Below are 15,096 nucleotides of genomic sequence, written 5' to 3'. Positions count from 1 at the left end.
CAGGACAAGGGAGCATGGATCCAAATGGAGAGAGATTAGGTTTAGGTAAGGGATTCAGAAAAAAGACTCTCCTGGAACAGGTTGCCCAGAGAAGGTGGGCATGTCCCGTCCCTGACAGTGTTCAAGGCCAGGCTGCATGGAGCTCTAGACAAGCCGGTCCAGTGCAAGGGGTCCCCAGCCACAGCAGGGGGGTTGCAGCCATGGGATTTTCCAGATCCCTTCCAAGCCAAACCATGCCACGACTCCATGATTCTGAGATACTTCCCCTCCTCATCCTCTGGCAGAAAAAGAAACTTGGCCCCAAGTTCCACACTGCAGACCATGTCTTTTGGCAGCCTGCAACTGTGTCAACAGAGGATGAAAAGAGATGACATTACTGACATGATTTTCCTTTTCTATTTGAAAAGTAAATGCTCTGCTCCTGTCCACTCTGGCAAAATTGTCAGAAGAGGCAACTGTTCCCCATGAAATGCTTGGTCTCATGCAAAGAAGAAAGAAGCCAGAAGCCAACACTCTTCGTTATTGCTACATTGTTTTCTTTGGTTACTTCTCTAATAGGAATGACTTTGGGGTGTGATTTGTTTGTTTCTCTCTTTCGTTCCTGACGGCATCGCGGTCCCCCCGCACCGCAAGGGCGCCCTTGTGCCCCTGGAGCTGGCGCTGCTGTGGAAGGTGTTGCGGCCTGGCTTCCCTGGCGTCGTGCGGCTCCTGGACTGGTTCGAGGTGCCCGAGGGCTTCACGCTGCTCATGGAGCGTCCGCAGCGCTGTCAGCACCTCTGGTACTTCCTGCACGAGCGGCGGTTCCTGACGGAGCCCGTGGGGCAGGGGCTGTTCCGCCAGGTGCTGGAGGCCATGGGGCACTGCAGCAGCCGCGGCGTCCTGCACCCCCACATCAAGGCCGAGAACGTCCTCGTCAACCTGGCCATGGGCGAGGCGAAACTCATCGACTTCGGCTGTGGCACGATCCTCCAGGACACGTTCTACACCCGGATGTCAGGTGAGCCCAAAGCCAGGGCCCAGCTGGGCAGTGGAGTTCCCCCCTTGGCTGGCAGAGGGGGAAGAGGGGGGGAAGGAAGGAGGCAAGGAAGGAGGGGGAATCCATCTTCAGCCAGCTGCAGCCAAGTTGCTTTGTGGCAGGGCAGGGGCTGGCTGTTGTGGAACGGGAGCTGGCTGGGAGGGAGGGAGCAGCATGGGCCTGATGAGCTGCACCCGTGTCCCATAGGAACGCCGGAGTACAGCCCACCGGAGTGGATCCTCTCTGGCTGCTACCATGGCCAGCCAGCCACCATCTGGTCCCTGGGCATCCTGCTCTATGAGCTGCTCTGAGGGCACCTTCCTTTCCACAGCAACAAGGACATCGTCCGGGGCCAGCTCTTCTTCCTGCCCCGGGTGTCTCAAGGTGGGGATGCGCCTTCAAGGCAGGCACGAGGGGAAGAACGGGGTTGGGAGGGGCGGCTGGCACATAAGCGTCCTGCTCTTGCAGCTGGTGAGGAGGTGGATCTCCTGGGCTTAGCTGGAGGAGGTGGCACCTGTGCCTCTGTGCTGGTGTCCTCTGCAAGAGAGGATCGATAGGAAGCTTTTGGCTGCAGCTCTGAGCACTCCTGGTGTGGCCTGGGCGCTGCGGAATGTGGGAGAGCATGGACAGGAGCCTTGTCCTGCTGAGCGGCGGTTTCTGGTTTCTCTCTGCAGAGTGCCAGCACCTCATCAGGTGGTGTTTATGCATGGAGCCCACAGACAGGCCAGCACTGGAGGACCTTTTTGAGCATTCTTGGCTGCAGGAGCCCTGCCTGGCCCAGGAGACAGCAGAGATGCCTCCCTGTGCACAGGAGGATCCAGGAGCCCAGCCAGCAGCAGCGGCACACGTCTCGTGGCGCTGGAAGAAAACCTCGGAGCGTTTCCCTGCGGCCGCAGTGCGGAGGAGAGAGCGCAGCCGAGGAGATGCTGCTTCTGCTGGTCCCCGCGAGCTGTGGAGGGAGCGGCTCCGTGCTGCCCGTCCCATTGGAGAAGTGGTGGCAGTGCGGTGAAGGTGCCACGGACTGGGACAGGGGAAACATCCCCCTGCAGCTCAATGGCATCGTGATGTCCCTGCAAGCCGAGGCACAGCTGGCGCGTTCTTCTGGAGCACGATGTGGAGCTGGGAACACCATCCTGGAGCTGGCCGCTGGCGGGGCAGAGCCGATTGGCTTTGGCTGCGGCCCCTGCCTGGAGGACACGCTCTGCGCCCCGATGGAATCAAGATGAGTCCCCAGCCGGCGCAGGGGCGGGGGGATGCTGGTGCTCCCAGGCACGGCAGGGCTCGGCCTGGCCACGCGCCGGAGGTTCCCCGCTTGGCGGCGCTGGGGAATATTAATTTTTCCGCCGGCTGGCAAGCTGCTTTTTGGCAGGACAGGGGATGGATGTTGTGGAAGGGGAGCCGGCTCCTGGCCTTGCTGACAGCTTCTGCCAGCCAGCCTGGCACGGGCTGAGGCGGGGGCAGCCAGCCTGACATAAGCATCCATCCATGTGGATGGGGGCGGCAGAAGGGGACGGGTTCCGAAGCCGTGCCCCAGCTGGTCTGCTCTGCAGGCCCTTGAGGAAGGGGTGCATTTATGGGCAGGAAAGGTGCGGATTTTCCCCACCCGTCGACAGGTTTAATTCTCACATGGAGTGGTCAGACCCTCCTCAGGCCCATGAAACGGTGACAGGCTTTGTGCTTTTACTTGCTTCCAGGTCTTGTTTTGAATTGACTTTCATGCAATTGTTCTTTGTTTTTCTAAGGAGGATTACACCTGGTGCCTGGACCGGACGGGGAAGCGCCTGCAGCGTCCATGGAGCGCGTCCAGTGCCAGCGCTGCCCCAGGGGCCACGGTCTGCAGGGACAGCCCCTTCCAGAAGGACGAGGACCTGGTTTGGGATCGGCTCCTCTCCTGGCAGCAGCTCTGCAGAGGTGGGCACCCGGCTCCACAGCTCGGCTGGCAGAAGGGCTCCGGGCAGGCGGCAGCGGGCACACGGGCATCCCGCTCTTGCAGCTGCTGAGGAGGTTGCTGTGCCGGGATTAAGCAGAGGAGGTGGAACGTGGCCTGCCCCGCTGCCCTTCTCTAAAAACAGAGAATGGGTCGGGAGGTTTGGGCTCTGAGCACAGCCAGCAGCCTGGCCCGGGCACAGGCCCTGGCGGGACAGGGGGACAGGAGCCTGCTGCCACTGACCGTGGCTCTCTGGTTTCTCTCCGCAGGCTGCCAGCACCTCATGCCATGGGAACGGCACCGCTCGGCCTGCCAGGCTGGGAGGGCTGGAGGGTGGCCGGTGTTCATTTGCTATCAAAAATAAATTGGGTTTTTTTGTCATTGTCATCATCGGAGCGTTTCTTTCCTCCTTTTCCAAGCTCTTGGCCTCCCTTCCTCCAGGGTAATCTTTTTTGTCCTTCCTCAACCGCTTGATGGCATTTGGCAGGGGGGGTTAAGCAACGTGAAAAATTCAACAACAGCTCCTGTTGCCAACTGCAGCAGCCCCTCCAAGAGCCCTGAGCTTCCACCAAGGTCAGTGTGCGCCTAGCAAAAGGAAGTGGTTTGCAGTGACGGGGTTGTTGCCCTGCTGCAAAAGCTGGGAGGAAATCAGAAATGGGGAAAATGCCAATTTGGCTCAACCACCGCCCAGGTTCTTCAACTTTTCCCTCTTCTCTGTGACAGGCAGGCAGGGCTGGACTCCAGCAAGGTTCAAGTTCTTGGTGCTCTCTGGCATCAAAGGGATCAAGGAAACTCTTGTACGCAGGGACTACAACAGGGCTACTTGTCAGAACCCAGGAAATTCCTCTGGCTGCCCTGGAGGACTCCAGCCCCTGCCCAGGGGGCTCAGAGACCCTGGCACAGAGCCCAAGACCCCTGTGCCTTTGATTTAGCCCTTGGAAAAATCAATTACCAACCTTGTAGGAAGAATCACAAGCTGCCAAAGTTTCAGTAGAATGATAGTGAATTTATCCCAGGGTGAAAAATAGATTGTTGGGGTTTCTAGAATGGGGCTTCAGGGGGCAAGATGGAGGAATCTGGGTGTACCCAGCCTTTCTCCTTCTTCTTCTTCTTCTTGGCCTCCATCTTCTGCTATGATGGTGGCACTTTTAGATTGGTTTAGAGTAGAAGCTCACTGTCTAGGTGATAGGTATTGGAAAGTCATTGTAAATATTGTACAGGTAGTTTTTAGGATTAAAAGATAACATTGCCCTGGGGCAGGAGAAAGAATTTTATAGATAAGATACAAGAAACAACCTTGAGAGCCAGAAATGAAGAGCTCTGACTTCTTCTTCGAGCACCAGGCTGGGAAAAGAGACTTTGGAACTTATCTCGGGCTCACTCTGACCAGCGAGAGACCCCGAGAGCATGAGTCCGTAGGACAAAATACTGAAGGATTGGCTCCAAAACATAAATATCCTTGTTGGTCATGTCTTCTTGACCAAGAAATCCTTCAAAGCTCTTGTAACTACAAGTCTTGCGGCCCTGTGAGCCATGCGGTGCAGATGGGAGCCAAACTCACCCTTCCTGTCTATGGAGAAGAGAAGAAAAAGCAATGGCATCATCTGAAAAACTCAGAGGTCCGCTCTCTAGCTCCTTCCAAACTCCTTCAATTCCCCCAAACTTTGATTTAGCTACAAATAGGTGTCAAGGACTCTTAGTGCTGGCTCTTGGACTCCAGAGCAGCTGCTTTAGAATCTTTCACAGAACCCTGTGCAGTTCTGTGGTGCCAGAAATGGATCATTTGAAGAAACTTTCCCAACTGACTTGCATGGAGGTTTGTTTGAAGGGTATTTGAGGAGAAAGGCTCCCGGCAGAGCTCTGGGCTTTGGCCTAGCTGTGTCCCCTGCTGATTGTGAAGTGTGCCATCAGCTGCAGGGCTTTCTGGGCTAAAAATATCATCAAGTCACTGGGACTTTGTGGAGAGCTTTGTGGATAATTGGCTAGCTGAGAAAGGCCACTTTGATGTGATACCGTTGGATAAAGTTCAGGGAAACAAGCTGGGGATTAAGTAGTCAGTGTCCAATCACTGACAAGGGTCATGGTGACCTTGCTGCAACATGAAGATAGGGGAGAAAATCTTTTGCCAGAAAAATGAAGATAGCCTAGGTAGAATAGCCACAGGAATGTAAACATAGAAACAAAATAATCATTAGAGCATAGAAGTAGGTGTGGTTGATTCATGTGTGTTTTAACCAATAATGAGCTCAGCTTTGCAATATGTATAAGCTTCATTAACACCAATATAAATATGTGTGAGCTATCAATAAACTTGGAGATTTGTTGATCACGCATATTGTGTGCTGCAATTCTTCCGCTGACCCTACCAATGGTGATCCCGACGTGATTGCCGGTAGCCACGGTCGATCGGTGTAAGGAGTTCGGGTCCTACCGCAGCCAAGGACGGCGAAAGCACCGCTGAAAAAGGGAAAGTACCGTGCCTCGGGTGAACTCATCGGAGACCCTGGCCGATACGTGCTGCCGAGACCTTGAAGGGCTGCAAGAAGCGCGCTGTTATTTTTAACAGGGATAAAGAAAGGCAAGCAGCATATGATTTATTTACTGGCTTTTTACAAAAGCGTCAGGTTAAGGGCATAGATTTGCAGAAAGAGCTTCCTGGGTTGTTAGCTTATGGGTATGAACAGTGACTTTTTCAAAATCCTCACACAGTACGTGAGTTAACAGAGTGGCGCAAATTTGGGGATAAGTTGTGGCAGGCAGTCATAGATGATGATAAAACTGCAAAAAAGTTGGGAAAGTTGTGGCGAGTCGTGCATGAGGAATTGTTGAAATATCAGGCAGAGGAAAAGGCTGCTCAGCAAGCTAGTGTGGCGCATGAAAAGAACAGGAGTTATGGGGACTGGTTTAGTTCCCCGTTACCCCGTTACGTCCACAGTCAATCTGCCACCAGCATCGGCTTCTGCTTTAAGCAGCAGCTCCCCGCCAGCATCAGCTCCTGCTTCAGGCAGCAGCTTCCCCCCCGCGTGTGCTCTAACAGCACCGTCCGCACCGCCTGTGCCTGTGTCAAACCCTACACCTCCTCCTCCTAGTAATGCGCCCATCCCTGGGTCAGAAAATGACCTAGCGGGGGCCATTGCACAGCAGCAAAGGAAGGCATGGGCGGCGGTAGCAAAAGATATCATGGATATGGGGGATGAGGAGGCTATAAAAGCTGCCATGGATGTTGCCTGTCCAGTGATTTATTCTCCCCTGGCGGGGGGAGGGTTTCAGGCTACAATAACTGCTTTGGATTGGAAATTGTTGTCACAGTTACGGTCCACAGTTAGTCAATTTGGGGTAACTGGTGAGCCCACAAAACAAATGCTGGATTATATCTGGGGCACTCAGGTTCTGCTGCCGGCTGATTGCAGAGGATTAGTGAAGCTTATCTTCACTCAGCATCAGCAGCTTTTGTTCAATGCCCACTGGCAGACACTCTGTCAGGAATGTGTGGCAATAATACGGCAACCAGGCGACCCGTTACATGGGGTAACCCTGGAGAAATTAATGGGGCTCGGGCCTTTTCTTCGGATGGAAGCAAAAGCACTAATTGGTCCTCATAAGTGTCAGGAGGCTATGCGTCTGGTACGGTTGGCTATAGATAGGATAAAAGAGCCGGGGGGAATTCCTTCTTACATGGGAATAAAGCAAGGTAGAGATGAGTCATTTGGAGCTTTTATAGATAAGGTGGCCAACGCTATTGAACGGGCAGGAGTCCCTGAGTTAATGAAAGGGACCTTGCTAAAGGAATGTGCTCTCCAGAACAGCAATCAGGCTACTAAGAATGTGTTAAATACCCTGGGAGATAATTGGTCTATAGAGGAAGCTTTAGAACGATTGGCAAATGTTCCCGTGGGCTCTCAAGCAATGTTAGTAGATGCTATTAAGGAGTTAGGAGCAGGGTTAAAAAAAAAGGCAGAATCATCACAAAGCCAGATGTTAGCCGCCCTCGCCCCGCTGCAGGCAGCAGCAATAAATACTCCACGAGCTCCATCTACTGGCTGATTCAAATGCTACCAGTGTGGAGGTATAGGGCACACGCGACGGGGCTTGTCCCGCAATCAGTGTTTGGTGCCAAAACTGTCGCTTGGATACCCACAACACCGGAGCCTGCAGACGCCGCTCGGGAAACGGGAAAGCCAGCGTGTCCACCAGCAGCCATGCCCAGACACAAGTAGCTGCTGTCAACACCTCAGCTCAACTTCCCATCAACCAGCCACCACCGGGAGCCTCAGATTGGATGTGGCAGCTGCAGCAACAATAACCTTGATGACCACCCACCCAGAAAAGGTTCCAACTGGAATAAAAGGACCACTCATTATTGATGGATTACCTATGGGAGCTTTGCTTTTAGGTCGTTCCTCGGCTACCATGATGGGATTATTTGTTTTATCTGGAGTAATAGACGCTGATTATACAGGGGAGATTTGTGTTATAGTGCATACACTTTTTCCACCTATGCAAATCGAAAAAGGACAAAGAATAGCTCAATTGATTCCTTTGGAACAGTTGGCTAAAACTTTACCCCCTTGTCAAGCACAGTCGAGAGGAGAGCATGGGTTTGGTTCCACTGGAGGACTTACTCTTTTAACAATGAACCTGAATGAGCGACCAAAGTGCACTGTAATATATGATTATCGGGGTGAAAGGCAATCCTTGGAAGGATTATTAGATACTGGCGCAGACTCCAGCATTGTGAGTCCGGATTTTTGGCCCCACAATTGGCCATTGCAGTCAACCACAGTGCCAGTAACCGGAGTTGGAGGCCTGACACTTGCAAGAAAAACACTCATGCTATCTGTGACTATTGATGGCAAAACTGTGTGGAGTGTTTTCTCAGTTGAACCTTTGCCTCCTACTGTGCAGTGCCTTGTTGGTCGAGACATTTTGGCTCAGATGGGAGTAGTACTGACAAATGAGCACCCTTTGGGCTAAAGGCCATTGCATGGACTTTCCCAATCCCATTAACCTGGACCACGGACGTTCCAGTATGGGTTAAGCAGTGGCCATTAAAAAGGGAGAGTCTCGAACAAGTTCACATACTGGTACATGAACAATATAAACAAGGACATTTACAGTTGTCAACAAGCCCATGGAATACCCCTATCTTTGTTATTAAAAAGAAGTTGGGGAAGTATCGCTTAATACATGATTTGTGGGCTGTAAATGAACAAATGGAGCCTATAGGAGCCTTACAACCAGGATTACCTAATCCAGCTATATTGCCAAGGGACTGGCCACTTTTGATTATTGATCTGAAGGACTGCTTTTTTACTATTGCTTTACACCCTCGAGACACTCGGAGATTTGCATTCACTCTGCCGGCCCTAAACAGGAGAGAGCCGGACAAAAGATTTGAATGGGCTTCTCTTCCCCAGGGCGTGCGCAACAGCGCCACCTTGTGCCAACTGTATGTTGACAATGCTTTACAACCCTTACGGCAAGCCTGGCCTGAAACAATCATCTATCACTATATGGATGATATTTTATTTGCGCAGCCACAACCTTTTACAGGTCAACAAATTCAAGCAATATATGATGCTTTGAAGTTTTATGGACTGACTGTAGCTTCTGAGAAAATTCAATTATCTGCACCTTGGAGATATCTGGGGGGGACACTTACTGATCAAATTGTTACCCCTCAGAAATTGCAATTAAACATTAAATTACATACATTGCATGATGTTCAGAAATTACTGGGGGACCTGCAGTGGCTACACCACATTGTTGGTATCCCTAATGAAGTGTTAGATGAACTTCGACCTTTGCTAAAGGGAACTGATCCGGCACAGCCTGTTCATATAACCTCTTAACAGGTTGAGACACTGCAGCAGATATTGGACTGTGTCACACAAGGCAGTGTTCAGAGACGCAATCTTGATCTTCCTATACAGCTGACAGTTTGGTGTGGACCAAAATTTTTACTGGGTCCACATACTCAGCATAACAGAAAAACGGGGGAGATATGGGCCTTGGAATGGATATCTCCTCCACTTCAACAACATAAAACCCTTCTTCAAAAAATTATAATTTTAGCTGATTTGCTCAAAAAGGGTCGTGAACGGGCGGTACAGATTACGGGAAAGGAACCTGATCAGATACAGATACCAATGAAGAAGGATACATTGACCTGGTACCTGACAAACAGTATGGAGTTACAAGAGGCTCTATTGGGAGCCGGTAGTGTGACTGCCAATGATGATATTCCCAATATACCATTGAATTGGATAGGACAGTGCGGTTGGATTCAGTGTCCAAAAAGATCACTAAAGCCCTTATCGGATGCTATAACTGCTTACACAGATGCAGGAAGAAAATCCAAAACTGCTGCAGTGACCTGGCAAGAAGAAGGACAATGGCATCATCATATACTCCAATCTACCGAGATGGACACTTTACAAATGATGGAGCTATTGGCTGTTGTATGGGCCATGATGCATTTCTCTGGACCTCTCAACATTGTAACAGATTCTTTGTATGTTGCAGGAGTGTGTGAGCGAATAGAGGATGCCTCTATAAAAGAGGTTCAGAACAGGAGGTTACATGAACTGTTTATGCAGTTGCAGAGAGCAATCAAGCTAAGAAAGCATTCTTTTTGTGTTATCCATATCAGAAGTCACAAATGGGATATTGGTCTGGGAGAGGGTAACATGCGAGCAGATAAATTAGTCTCAATCGCACAAGCAACTCTGATTCCCAAGCAAACCATAGCCAGAGAGGCACACTCCATGTTACACCAAAATGCAAAAGGCCTCCATAGAGAATTTCAGATATCTATGGAGGAGGCACGGGCAATAGTCAAAGCCTGTCCTATATGTAGTCCTCATAATGGAAGCTGTGGCTTAGGTCTGGGAGTTAACCCAAGAGGGCTGAGCACAAATGAGACCTGGCAAATGAATGTCACACATGTTGCAGAGTTTGGGAAGTTGAAGTACGTGCATGTTACCATAGACACTTACAGTCATTTTATATGGGCCACAGCACAGACTGGTGAGACAGCAGGGCAGGTAGAGAGACATCTCAGCAGTTGTTTTGCAGTAATGGGAGTGCCACAGCGCATCAAAACAGATAATGGGCCTGCTTACTGTAGCAAAAGAATAAAGCAATTCATGCAAATGTGGGGGATAGAACACGTAACAGGCATCCCTAATTCTCCTACAGGGCAAGCGATTGTAGAGAGAGCAAATGGTACCTTGAAAAGATATTTGAGTAAATACACGGATATCAGAGAGCCACAAGAAAGATTGTTAAAGTGTTTGTTTGTTTTGAACCACTTGTGTGTTTTTGGGGAAAACAAGGTTCCTGCTGTGATTCGTCACTACGTACAAGAAACAGATGGTGTAAAGAAAGATGTATGGATAAGATACAGAGATCCTAAAACAAGACAACGGCAAGGTCCTGCTAAAGTGTTATATTGGGGCCGCAGATATCTTTGTGTTTCTACCCCTACATGATCTCTGTGGGTACCTGCTAAATGGACCCGAGCAGCTGTGTTTGATGGAACACCTCAATCAACTGAGCGAAGAGGATCATCAGCGAGTGGAGATGAAGCTGTTGATTATCCTTCGACCGATACTTTTTAAACTGAAAGGACAGTGTGATGCTGCCATCGATCGAGCAGTTGATCGGTGCAAATCTCTTGATAACATATTAAGCTTGCATTCAATGTTTTCTGATTTTGAATCTGAAGGGCCTAGGGATTTAGCTTGTATTAAGTGTCAAGATAGACATTGTGCTGCATGGACACTGCTTTTTTGTGGAGGTTGTCAGGAGACTAAGTGGGTACATCAATCTCAATTAGCTGAAATGTGGTGTGAAAAGTGTAGTTTCTATTGGCGGTTTAACTCTTGGCAGAGAGAACTTAAATCGTTTACAGGACTATCTGGTTTCCAAGGGTTACAGTTGTATGAGTCCCCAGAACAGAAAATCCTTGCATGGTTTAGATGGGAAATACAACATTTAGTCAAACGTGTTTTGGGGCTATCTCAGTCGTGTATTTTGCAGACTAAGTGTGGTAGAAATATTCCTCTGTCACAGTCAAGTGTGATAGGTCCTATTTCGGGAGGTCAGGAACCCAACCAAGTGTGGGAGGATTGTTTGAAGAACCTAAAGAAGCTAAATCTGAGAAAGAAGAGATATTCTTAAAAGTTTGTGACAGACATGATGGCCGGGTGGCTCAAAAAAGTGCCTGGAAAGATCAGGGTGATATGGAAACTTTATGCTATTGCTTTATTAATTTTCACTTCTTTTGTGGACAGTGTAGACCATCAGGCATGGGCCCCACTTCAGCCCAAGACTAACATAGGGGTCACCCTGGCAAACTTAACTAAACAGGAGGCTATTTGCCTGTCATTGTCTTCTCCTGGTAATCCATTCACAACCTGTTTGGTTGGATTGCCGGCAGATCCCTGGCTGTGCCCTTCACATATACCAACTTGTAAGGTCAGCAATGCTAGGACGAGTGTGGATAATTGGGACCAGTGGGTTTCCCACTTTCCTATAGCACCACAGGAACCCCAAGAGTTGGAGTTGTTAGGGTCAGTGATCGCAGATGCATGTATTTATTTTAACCATAGAAGCCTGCTGTCAGTCAAGAACCATTCTAATGTTGTAACTTCCAGCATGGCTGTCTACCGTAATGCATCGGCCTGGTGCAATTATACAACCAAGAGAGTGTCAGTCTCATCAAATGACCCTATTCAATTGCCAGCAGGATACTTCTGATATGCAGAGACCGTGCTTGGGCCGGTATCCCATCAATGCTGCACAGGGGACCACGTACACTTGGACGGCTGTCTCTACTCACACCCAACATGTCGATGATACTTAACGTGAGCCGCCATCGTAGAGGCAAACGAATGGCTCATGCATTTGCAGCAGACTGCCGGGATGATGTGAAGTTTTGGTCCCCAGCGGCCATAGAGTCAGCATCTTTCTTAACTCCAGGGGTATCAGCAGCAGGTGCTCATGCTATTTTAAATAGGTTAGGGTGTTGGCTTGCTAAACAAACAAATGCAACTTCTTTAGCGATTTCTAGTCTTTTGCTTGATGTTGATTCTATTCGCCATGTGACACTTCAAAATAGAGCTGCAATTGATTTTCTCTTACTTGCACAAGGCCATGGTTGTGAAGAATTTGAAGGCATGTGTTGCATGAATCTTTCTGATCATGCACAGTCTGTACACTCACAGCTCTCTGAGTTGCGGAGGTTAACTGGGAACTTACAGGTAGAATCAGGCCTTGGTATTGATGGATGGCTCAAATCTTTAAGCTTAGGATCATGGTTACGCTCTATTGTTAAGGTTAGCATTGTAGTAGCTATTGTAGCTTTGTTGTTAGTATTAATTTTGCCATGTTTTTGTATATGCTTACAGAATATGGTGCAAAAGATGATATCTGCCACATTCAATCAGACCATGCTTGTTCAACAGAAAAACGGGGGAAATGTGGAGAGCTTTGTGGATAATCGGCTAGCTGAGAAAGGCCACTTTGATGTGATACCGTTGGATAAGGTTCGGGGAAACAAGCTGGGGATTATGCAACCAGTGTCCAATCACTGACAAAGGTCATGGTGACCTTCGCTGAAACAGGAAGATGGGGGAGAAAATCGCTTGCCAGAAAATGAAGATAGCCTAGGTAGAGTAGCTATAGGAATGTAAACATAGAAGCAAAATAATCATTAGAGCACAGAAGTAGGTGTGGTTGATCTAAGTGTGCTTTAACCAATAATGAGCTCAGCTTTTGCAATATGTATAAGCTTCATTAACACCAATATAAATATGTGTGAGCTTTCAATAAACTTTGGGATTTGATGTTCATGCATATTGTGTGCTGCAATTCTTCTGCCATTCACGACACAGGTACCTGAGTCAAGGCAAGTAGTCAAGGAAACTTGGGAGAAAATAGGAACATGGATGAGACCCATGGGCCAGAAAGACTGTATTCTAAGTGATGGCACACTAGGAACCCCTATGGGAGAATCAGCAGGCATCACACAATGGCAATGCTATTTGCCACACTATAAAAAGATTATAGAAAATGTTACAGAAACCACCCTGGTATGGAAGTGTGAGGCCAAGGATCAGGAAGATCAGACAGAGCCTTGGGACAGTGCGTGGTCTGTGAGTATCCTTCAAAGATTCCAATGTATGGCAAACACCCCTTGGGGCATTAAGTGGGAAGGCCCCGAGAATGAAACAGATCCAGCAGTAACAAACACTGCCACCAGTAGCAGAACAAGGGCAGACAAAGTAAGTTGGTGGGCATGTAATAAAACTTATGACTGCACTTCTGATGATGCAGAGATAAAGTAGATGCCACCCCTGGCAATAGCCCTACAAACTGGCTGTGCTTGCAGAGGGATCAAACATAAACAAGGCAGAGTGAATTATAAAGTAGTTGTAGGATGTACCAGGAGTACAGTCCGAGGTCCAGGACAATTTGTATGGGCAGCAAGCGATGGCACCTGGACAACACATCTGCCTGTAGATGGGAAAGTAAAGGAAATTACTTTGGGCCTCCCAACCTCATGTCCAATTTGGAAAAAGTCCCCATTTAACGGAAAACATGAACTTGTGCAGATAAGAGCAAGACGAGAAGTTCTAGACAATGAAAATCCAGATGACACTTGGCAAGAACCCTCTAGTGGAGTGAAATTTGGGTGGGCCCTAGAGTCTTTGCTTGGTCCTACAGCAAACTATCAGAGTAGAAGATGCTGTACAAACTTACAGGTCAGGCAGATAGAATGGCAAGAGTCACCCGGGAAGGATTTAAAGAATTAAACGTACAATTGCAAGCCACCACAAAAATGACTTTACAAAATCGATTAGCCTTAGATTTGTTACTCCTGAAAGAGCATGGAGTATGTGGATTTTTAAAGGGACGGGTTGGTCATTGCTGCGTTCACATCCCAAATGTAACTGCAGATGTAGAATATGACATCAATCAGTTGAAACAAATAGAGCATGAAGCACAAGAAGAGCAAAAGGATTTGACTACGACCTGGCTAGGCAAAATCTTTAAAGGTTAGGGTGGAATGTGAGTTCATGGATTAAATCTATCATTGAGACTGTGATAATCTTACTAATTGTATTCTTAGCAATTTGGTTAGTTCACAGCATCTTAAAAGGAGAGATACAGAAGAAAACATCCTGGAACCAGAAGATAATAAAGGCTCTGACACGAGATCCACGCCCACCATCTTCTGGTTCTCCAGTGCGTGACAGCATCCACGACAACGTTTACATCAACCATGGACTTGAAGAACGTCGAGAATAAATTGAGAAATAAAGGACTATATCAAGTGAAAACATTTACACCTATAGTGAAGTGAAAATGCTTTCAAAGGGGGGAGAATGATAGTGGGGCCCTGGAAAAATGTCAAAAATAGACTCTGAAAATGTTAGGCTTTGTGCTTGCCAGATCATGTGAAATTGCACCTGCGTAAGCAGAACATGATAAATGATATAATTGTTAGATGTGATGATTGTTTAGTAATTAAATATAATTATTGTTTAATCATAAGAAGAATCATGAGAAACTATGTTAGAAGTTTGAGGGGGGCCATGAGGAGCCCATGCTTGGCTGAAATCTATGTATACAATAGAACAATATAAATTTAATCATTAACATGAAAGTTATATAAGGATAGAATATAAAAACATGTTCATCCCGAACCCATGTCGGAGTCAGATTTGGGTTGGTACCCCTGACACCCAGAGCTCTTCAATAAAAGCACCTACATATAATCATTCTGGTGATTATGTGTTTCTGAACGCTAATATACCCAGTAAAGTGTTAAACCCTTCCCAGTTGCTGTGCATGAGGGTCTAGGAATATGCACCAGGCTGATGTAAGGGGAAAGGTATTTCAGGGGATCCCTGAAGGAAACAGGGTGCTCCTGGCTGAGTGCCAAGATGCACCCAGCCATAATAACCTTTGCTCCATGGTCCTGGTCTCCCATTGTCCCTTAATAAACTTTTTAGATTTTCACAGGAGAGTGAACATGTTTTTCACACTTTTGAATGGTTGAAGTTTTTTCATTTTTCACGGGAGGCAGTTTTGAAGAGCTGCAAGTGGCCAATCTGCCTGCAACAAGGACCATTCCACGGGTTCT

The 15,096-nt window shown here is 48.2% G+C and overlaps 1 protein-coding gene and 1 long non-coding RNA gene across 3 annotated transcripts in view; one reads left to right on the top strand and one right to left on the bottom strand.

Moving 5' to 3' along the window:
- Positions 1-15,096, bottom strand: part of LOC143696074 (uncharacterized) — a 54,022-nt gene that overhangs the window by 20,300 nt on the left and 18,626 nt on the right. The gene's annotated exons all lie outside the window — the stretch shown is intronic.
- On the top strand, positions 269-1,393 carry LOC143696072 (serine/threonine-protein kinase pim-1-like). Its single transcript, XM_077191286.1, has 2 exons — positions 269-997; positions 1,223-1,393. The coding sequence occupies exons 1-2, from the start codon at positions 748-750 to the stop codon at positions 1,324-1,326; spliced, it is 354 nt and encodes a 117-aa protein (XP_077047401.1). The 5' UTR covers positions 269-747; the 3' UTR covers positions 1,327-1,393.

The sequence above is a fragment of the Agelaius phoeniceus genome, chromosome 28, assembly GCF_051311805.1.
Source record: "Agelaius phoeniceus isolate bAgePho1 chromosome 28, bAgePho1.hap1, whole genome shotgun sequence".
In the NCBI taxonomy this organism is placed as follows: Eukaryota; Metazoa; Chordata; class Aves; order Passeriformes; family Icteridae; genus Agelaius; species Agelaius phoeniceus.
The sequence above is the reverse complement of the archived record's forward strand: the minus strand, read 5'-3'. Positions and strand labels throughout refer to the sequence as shown.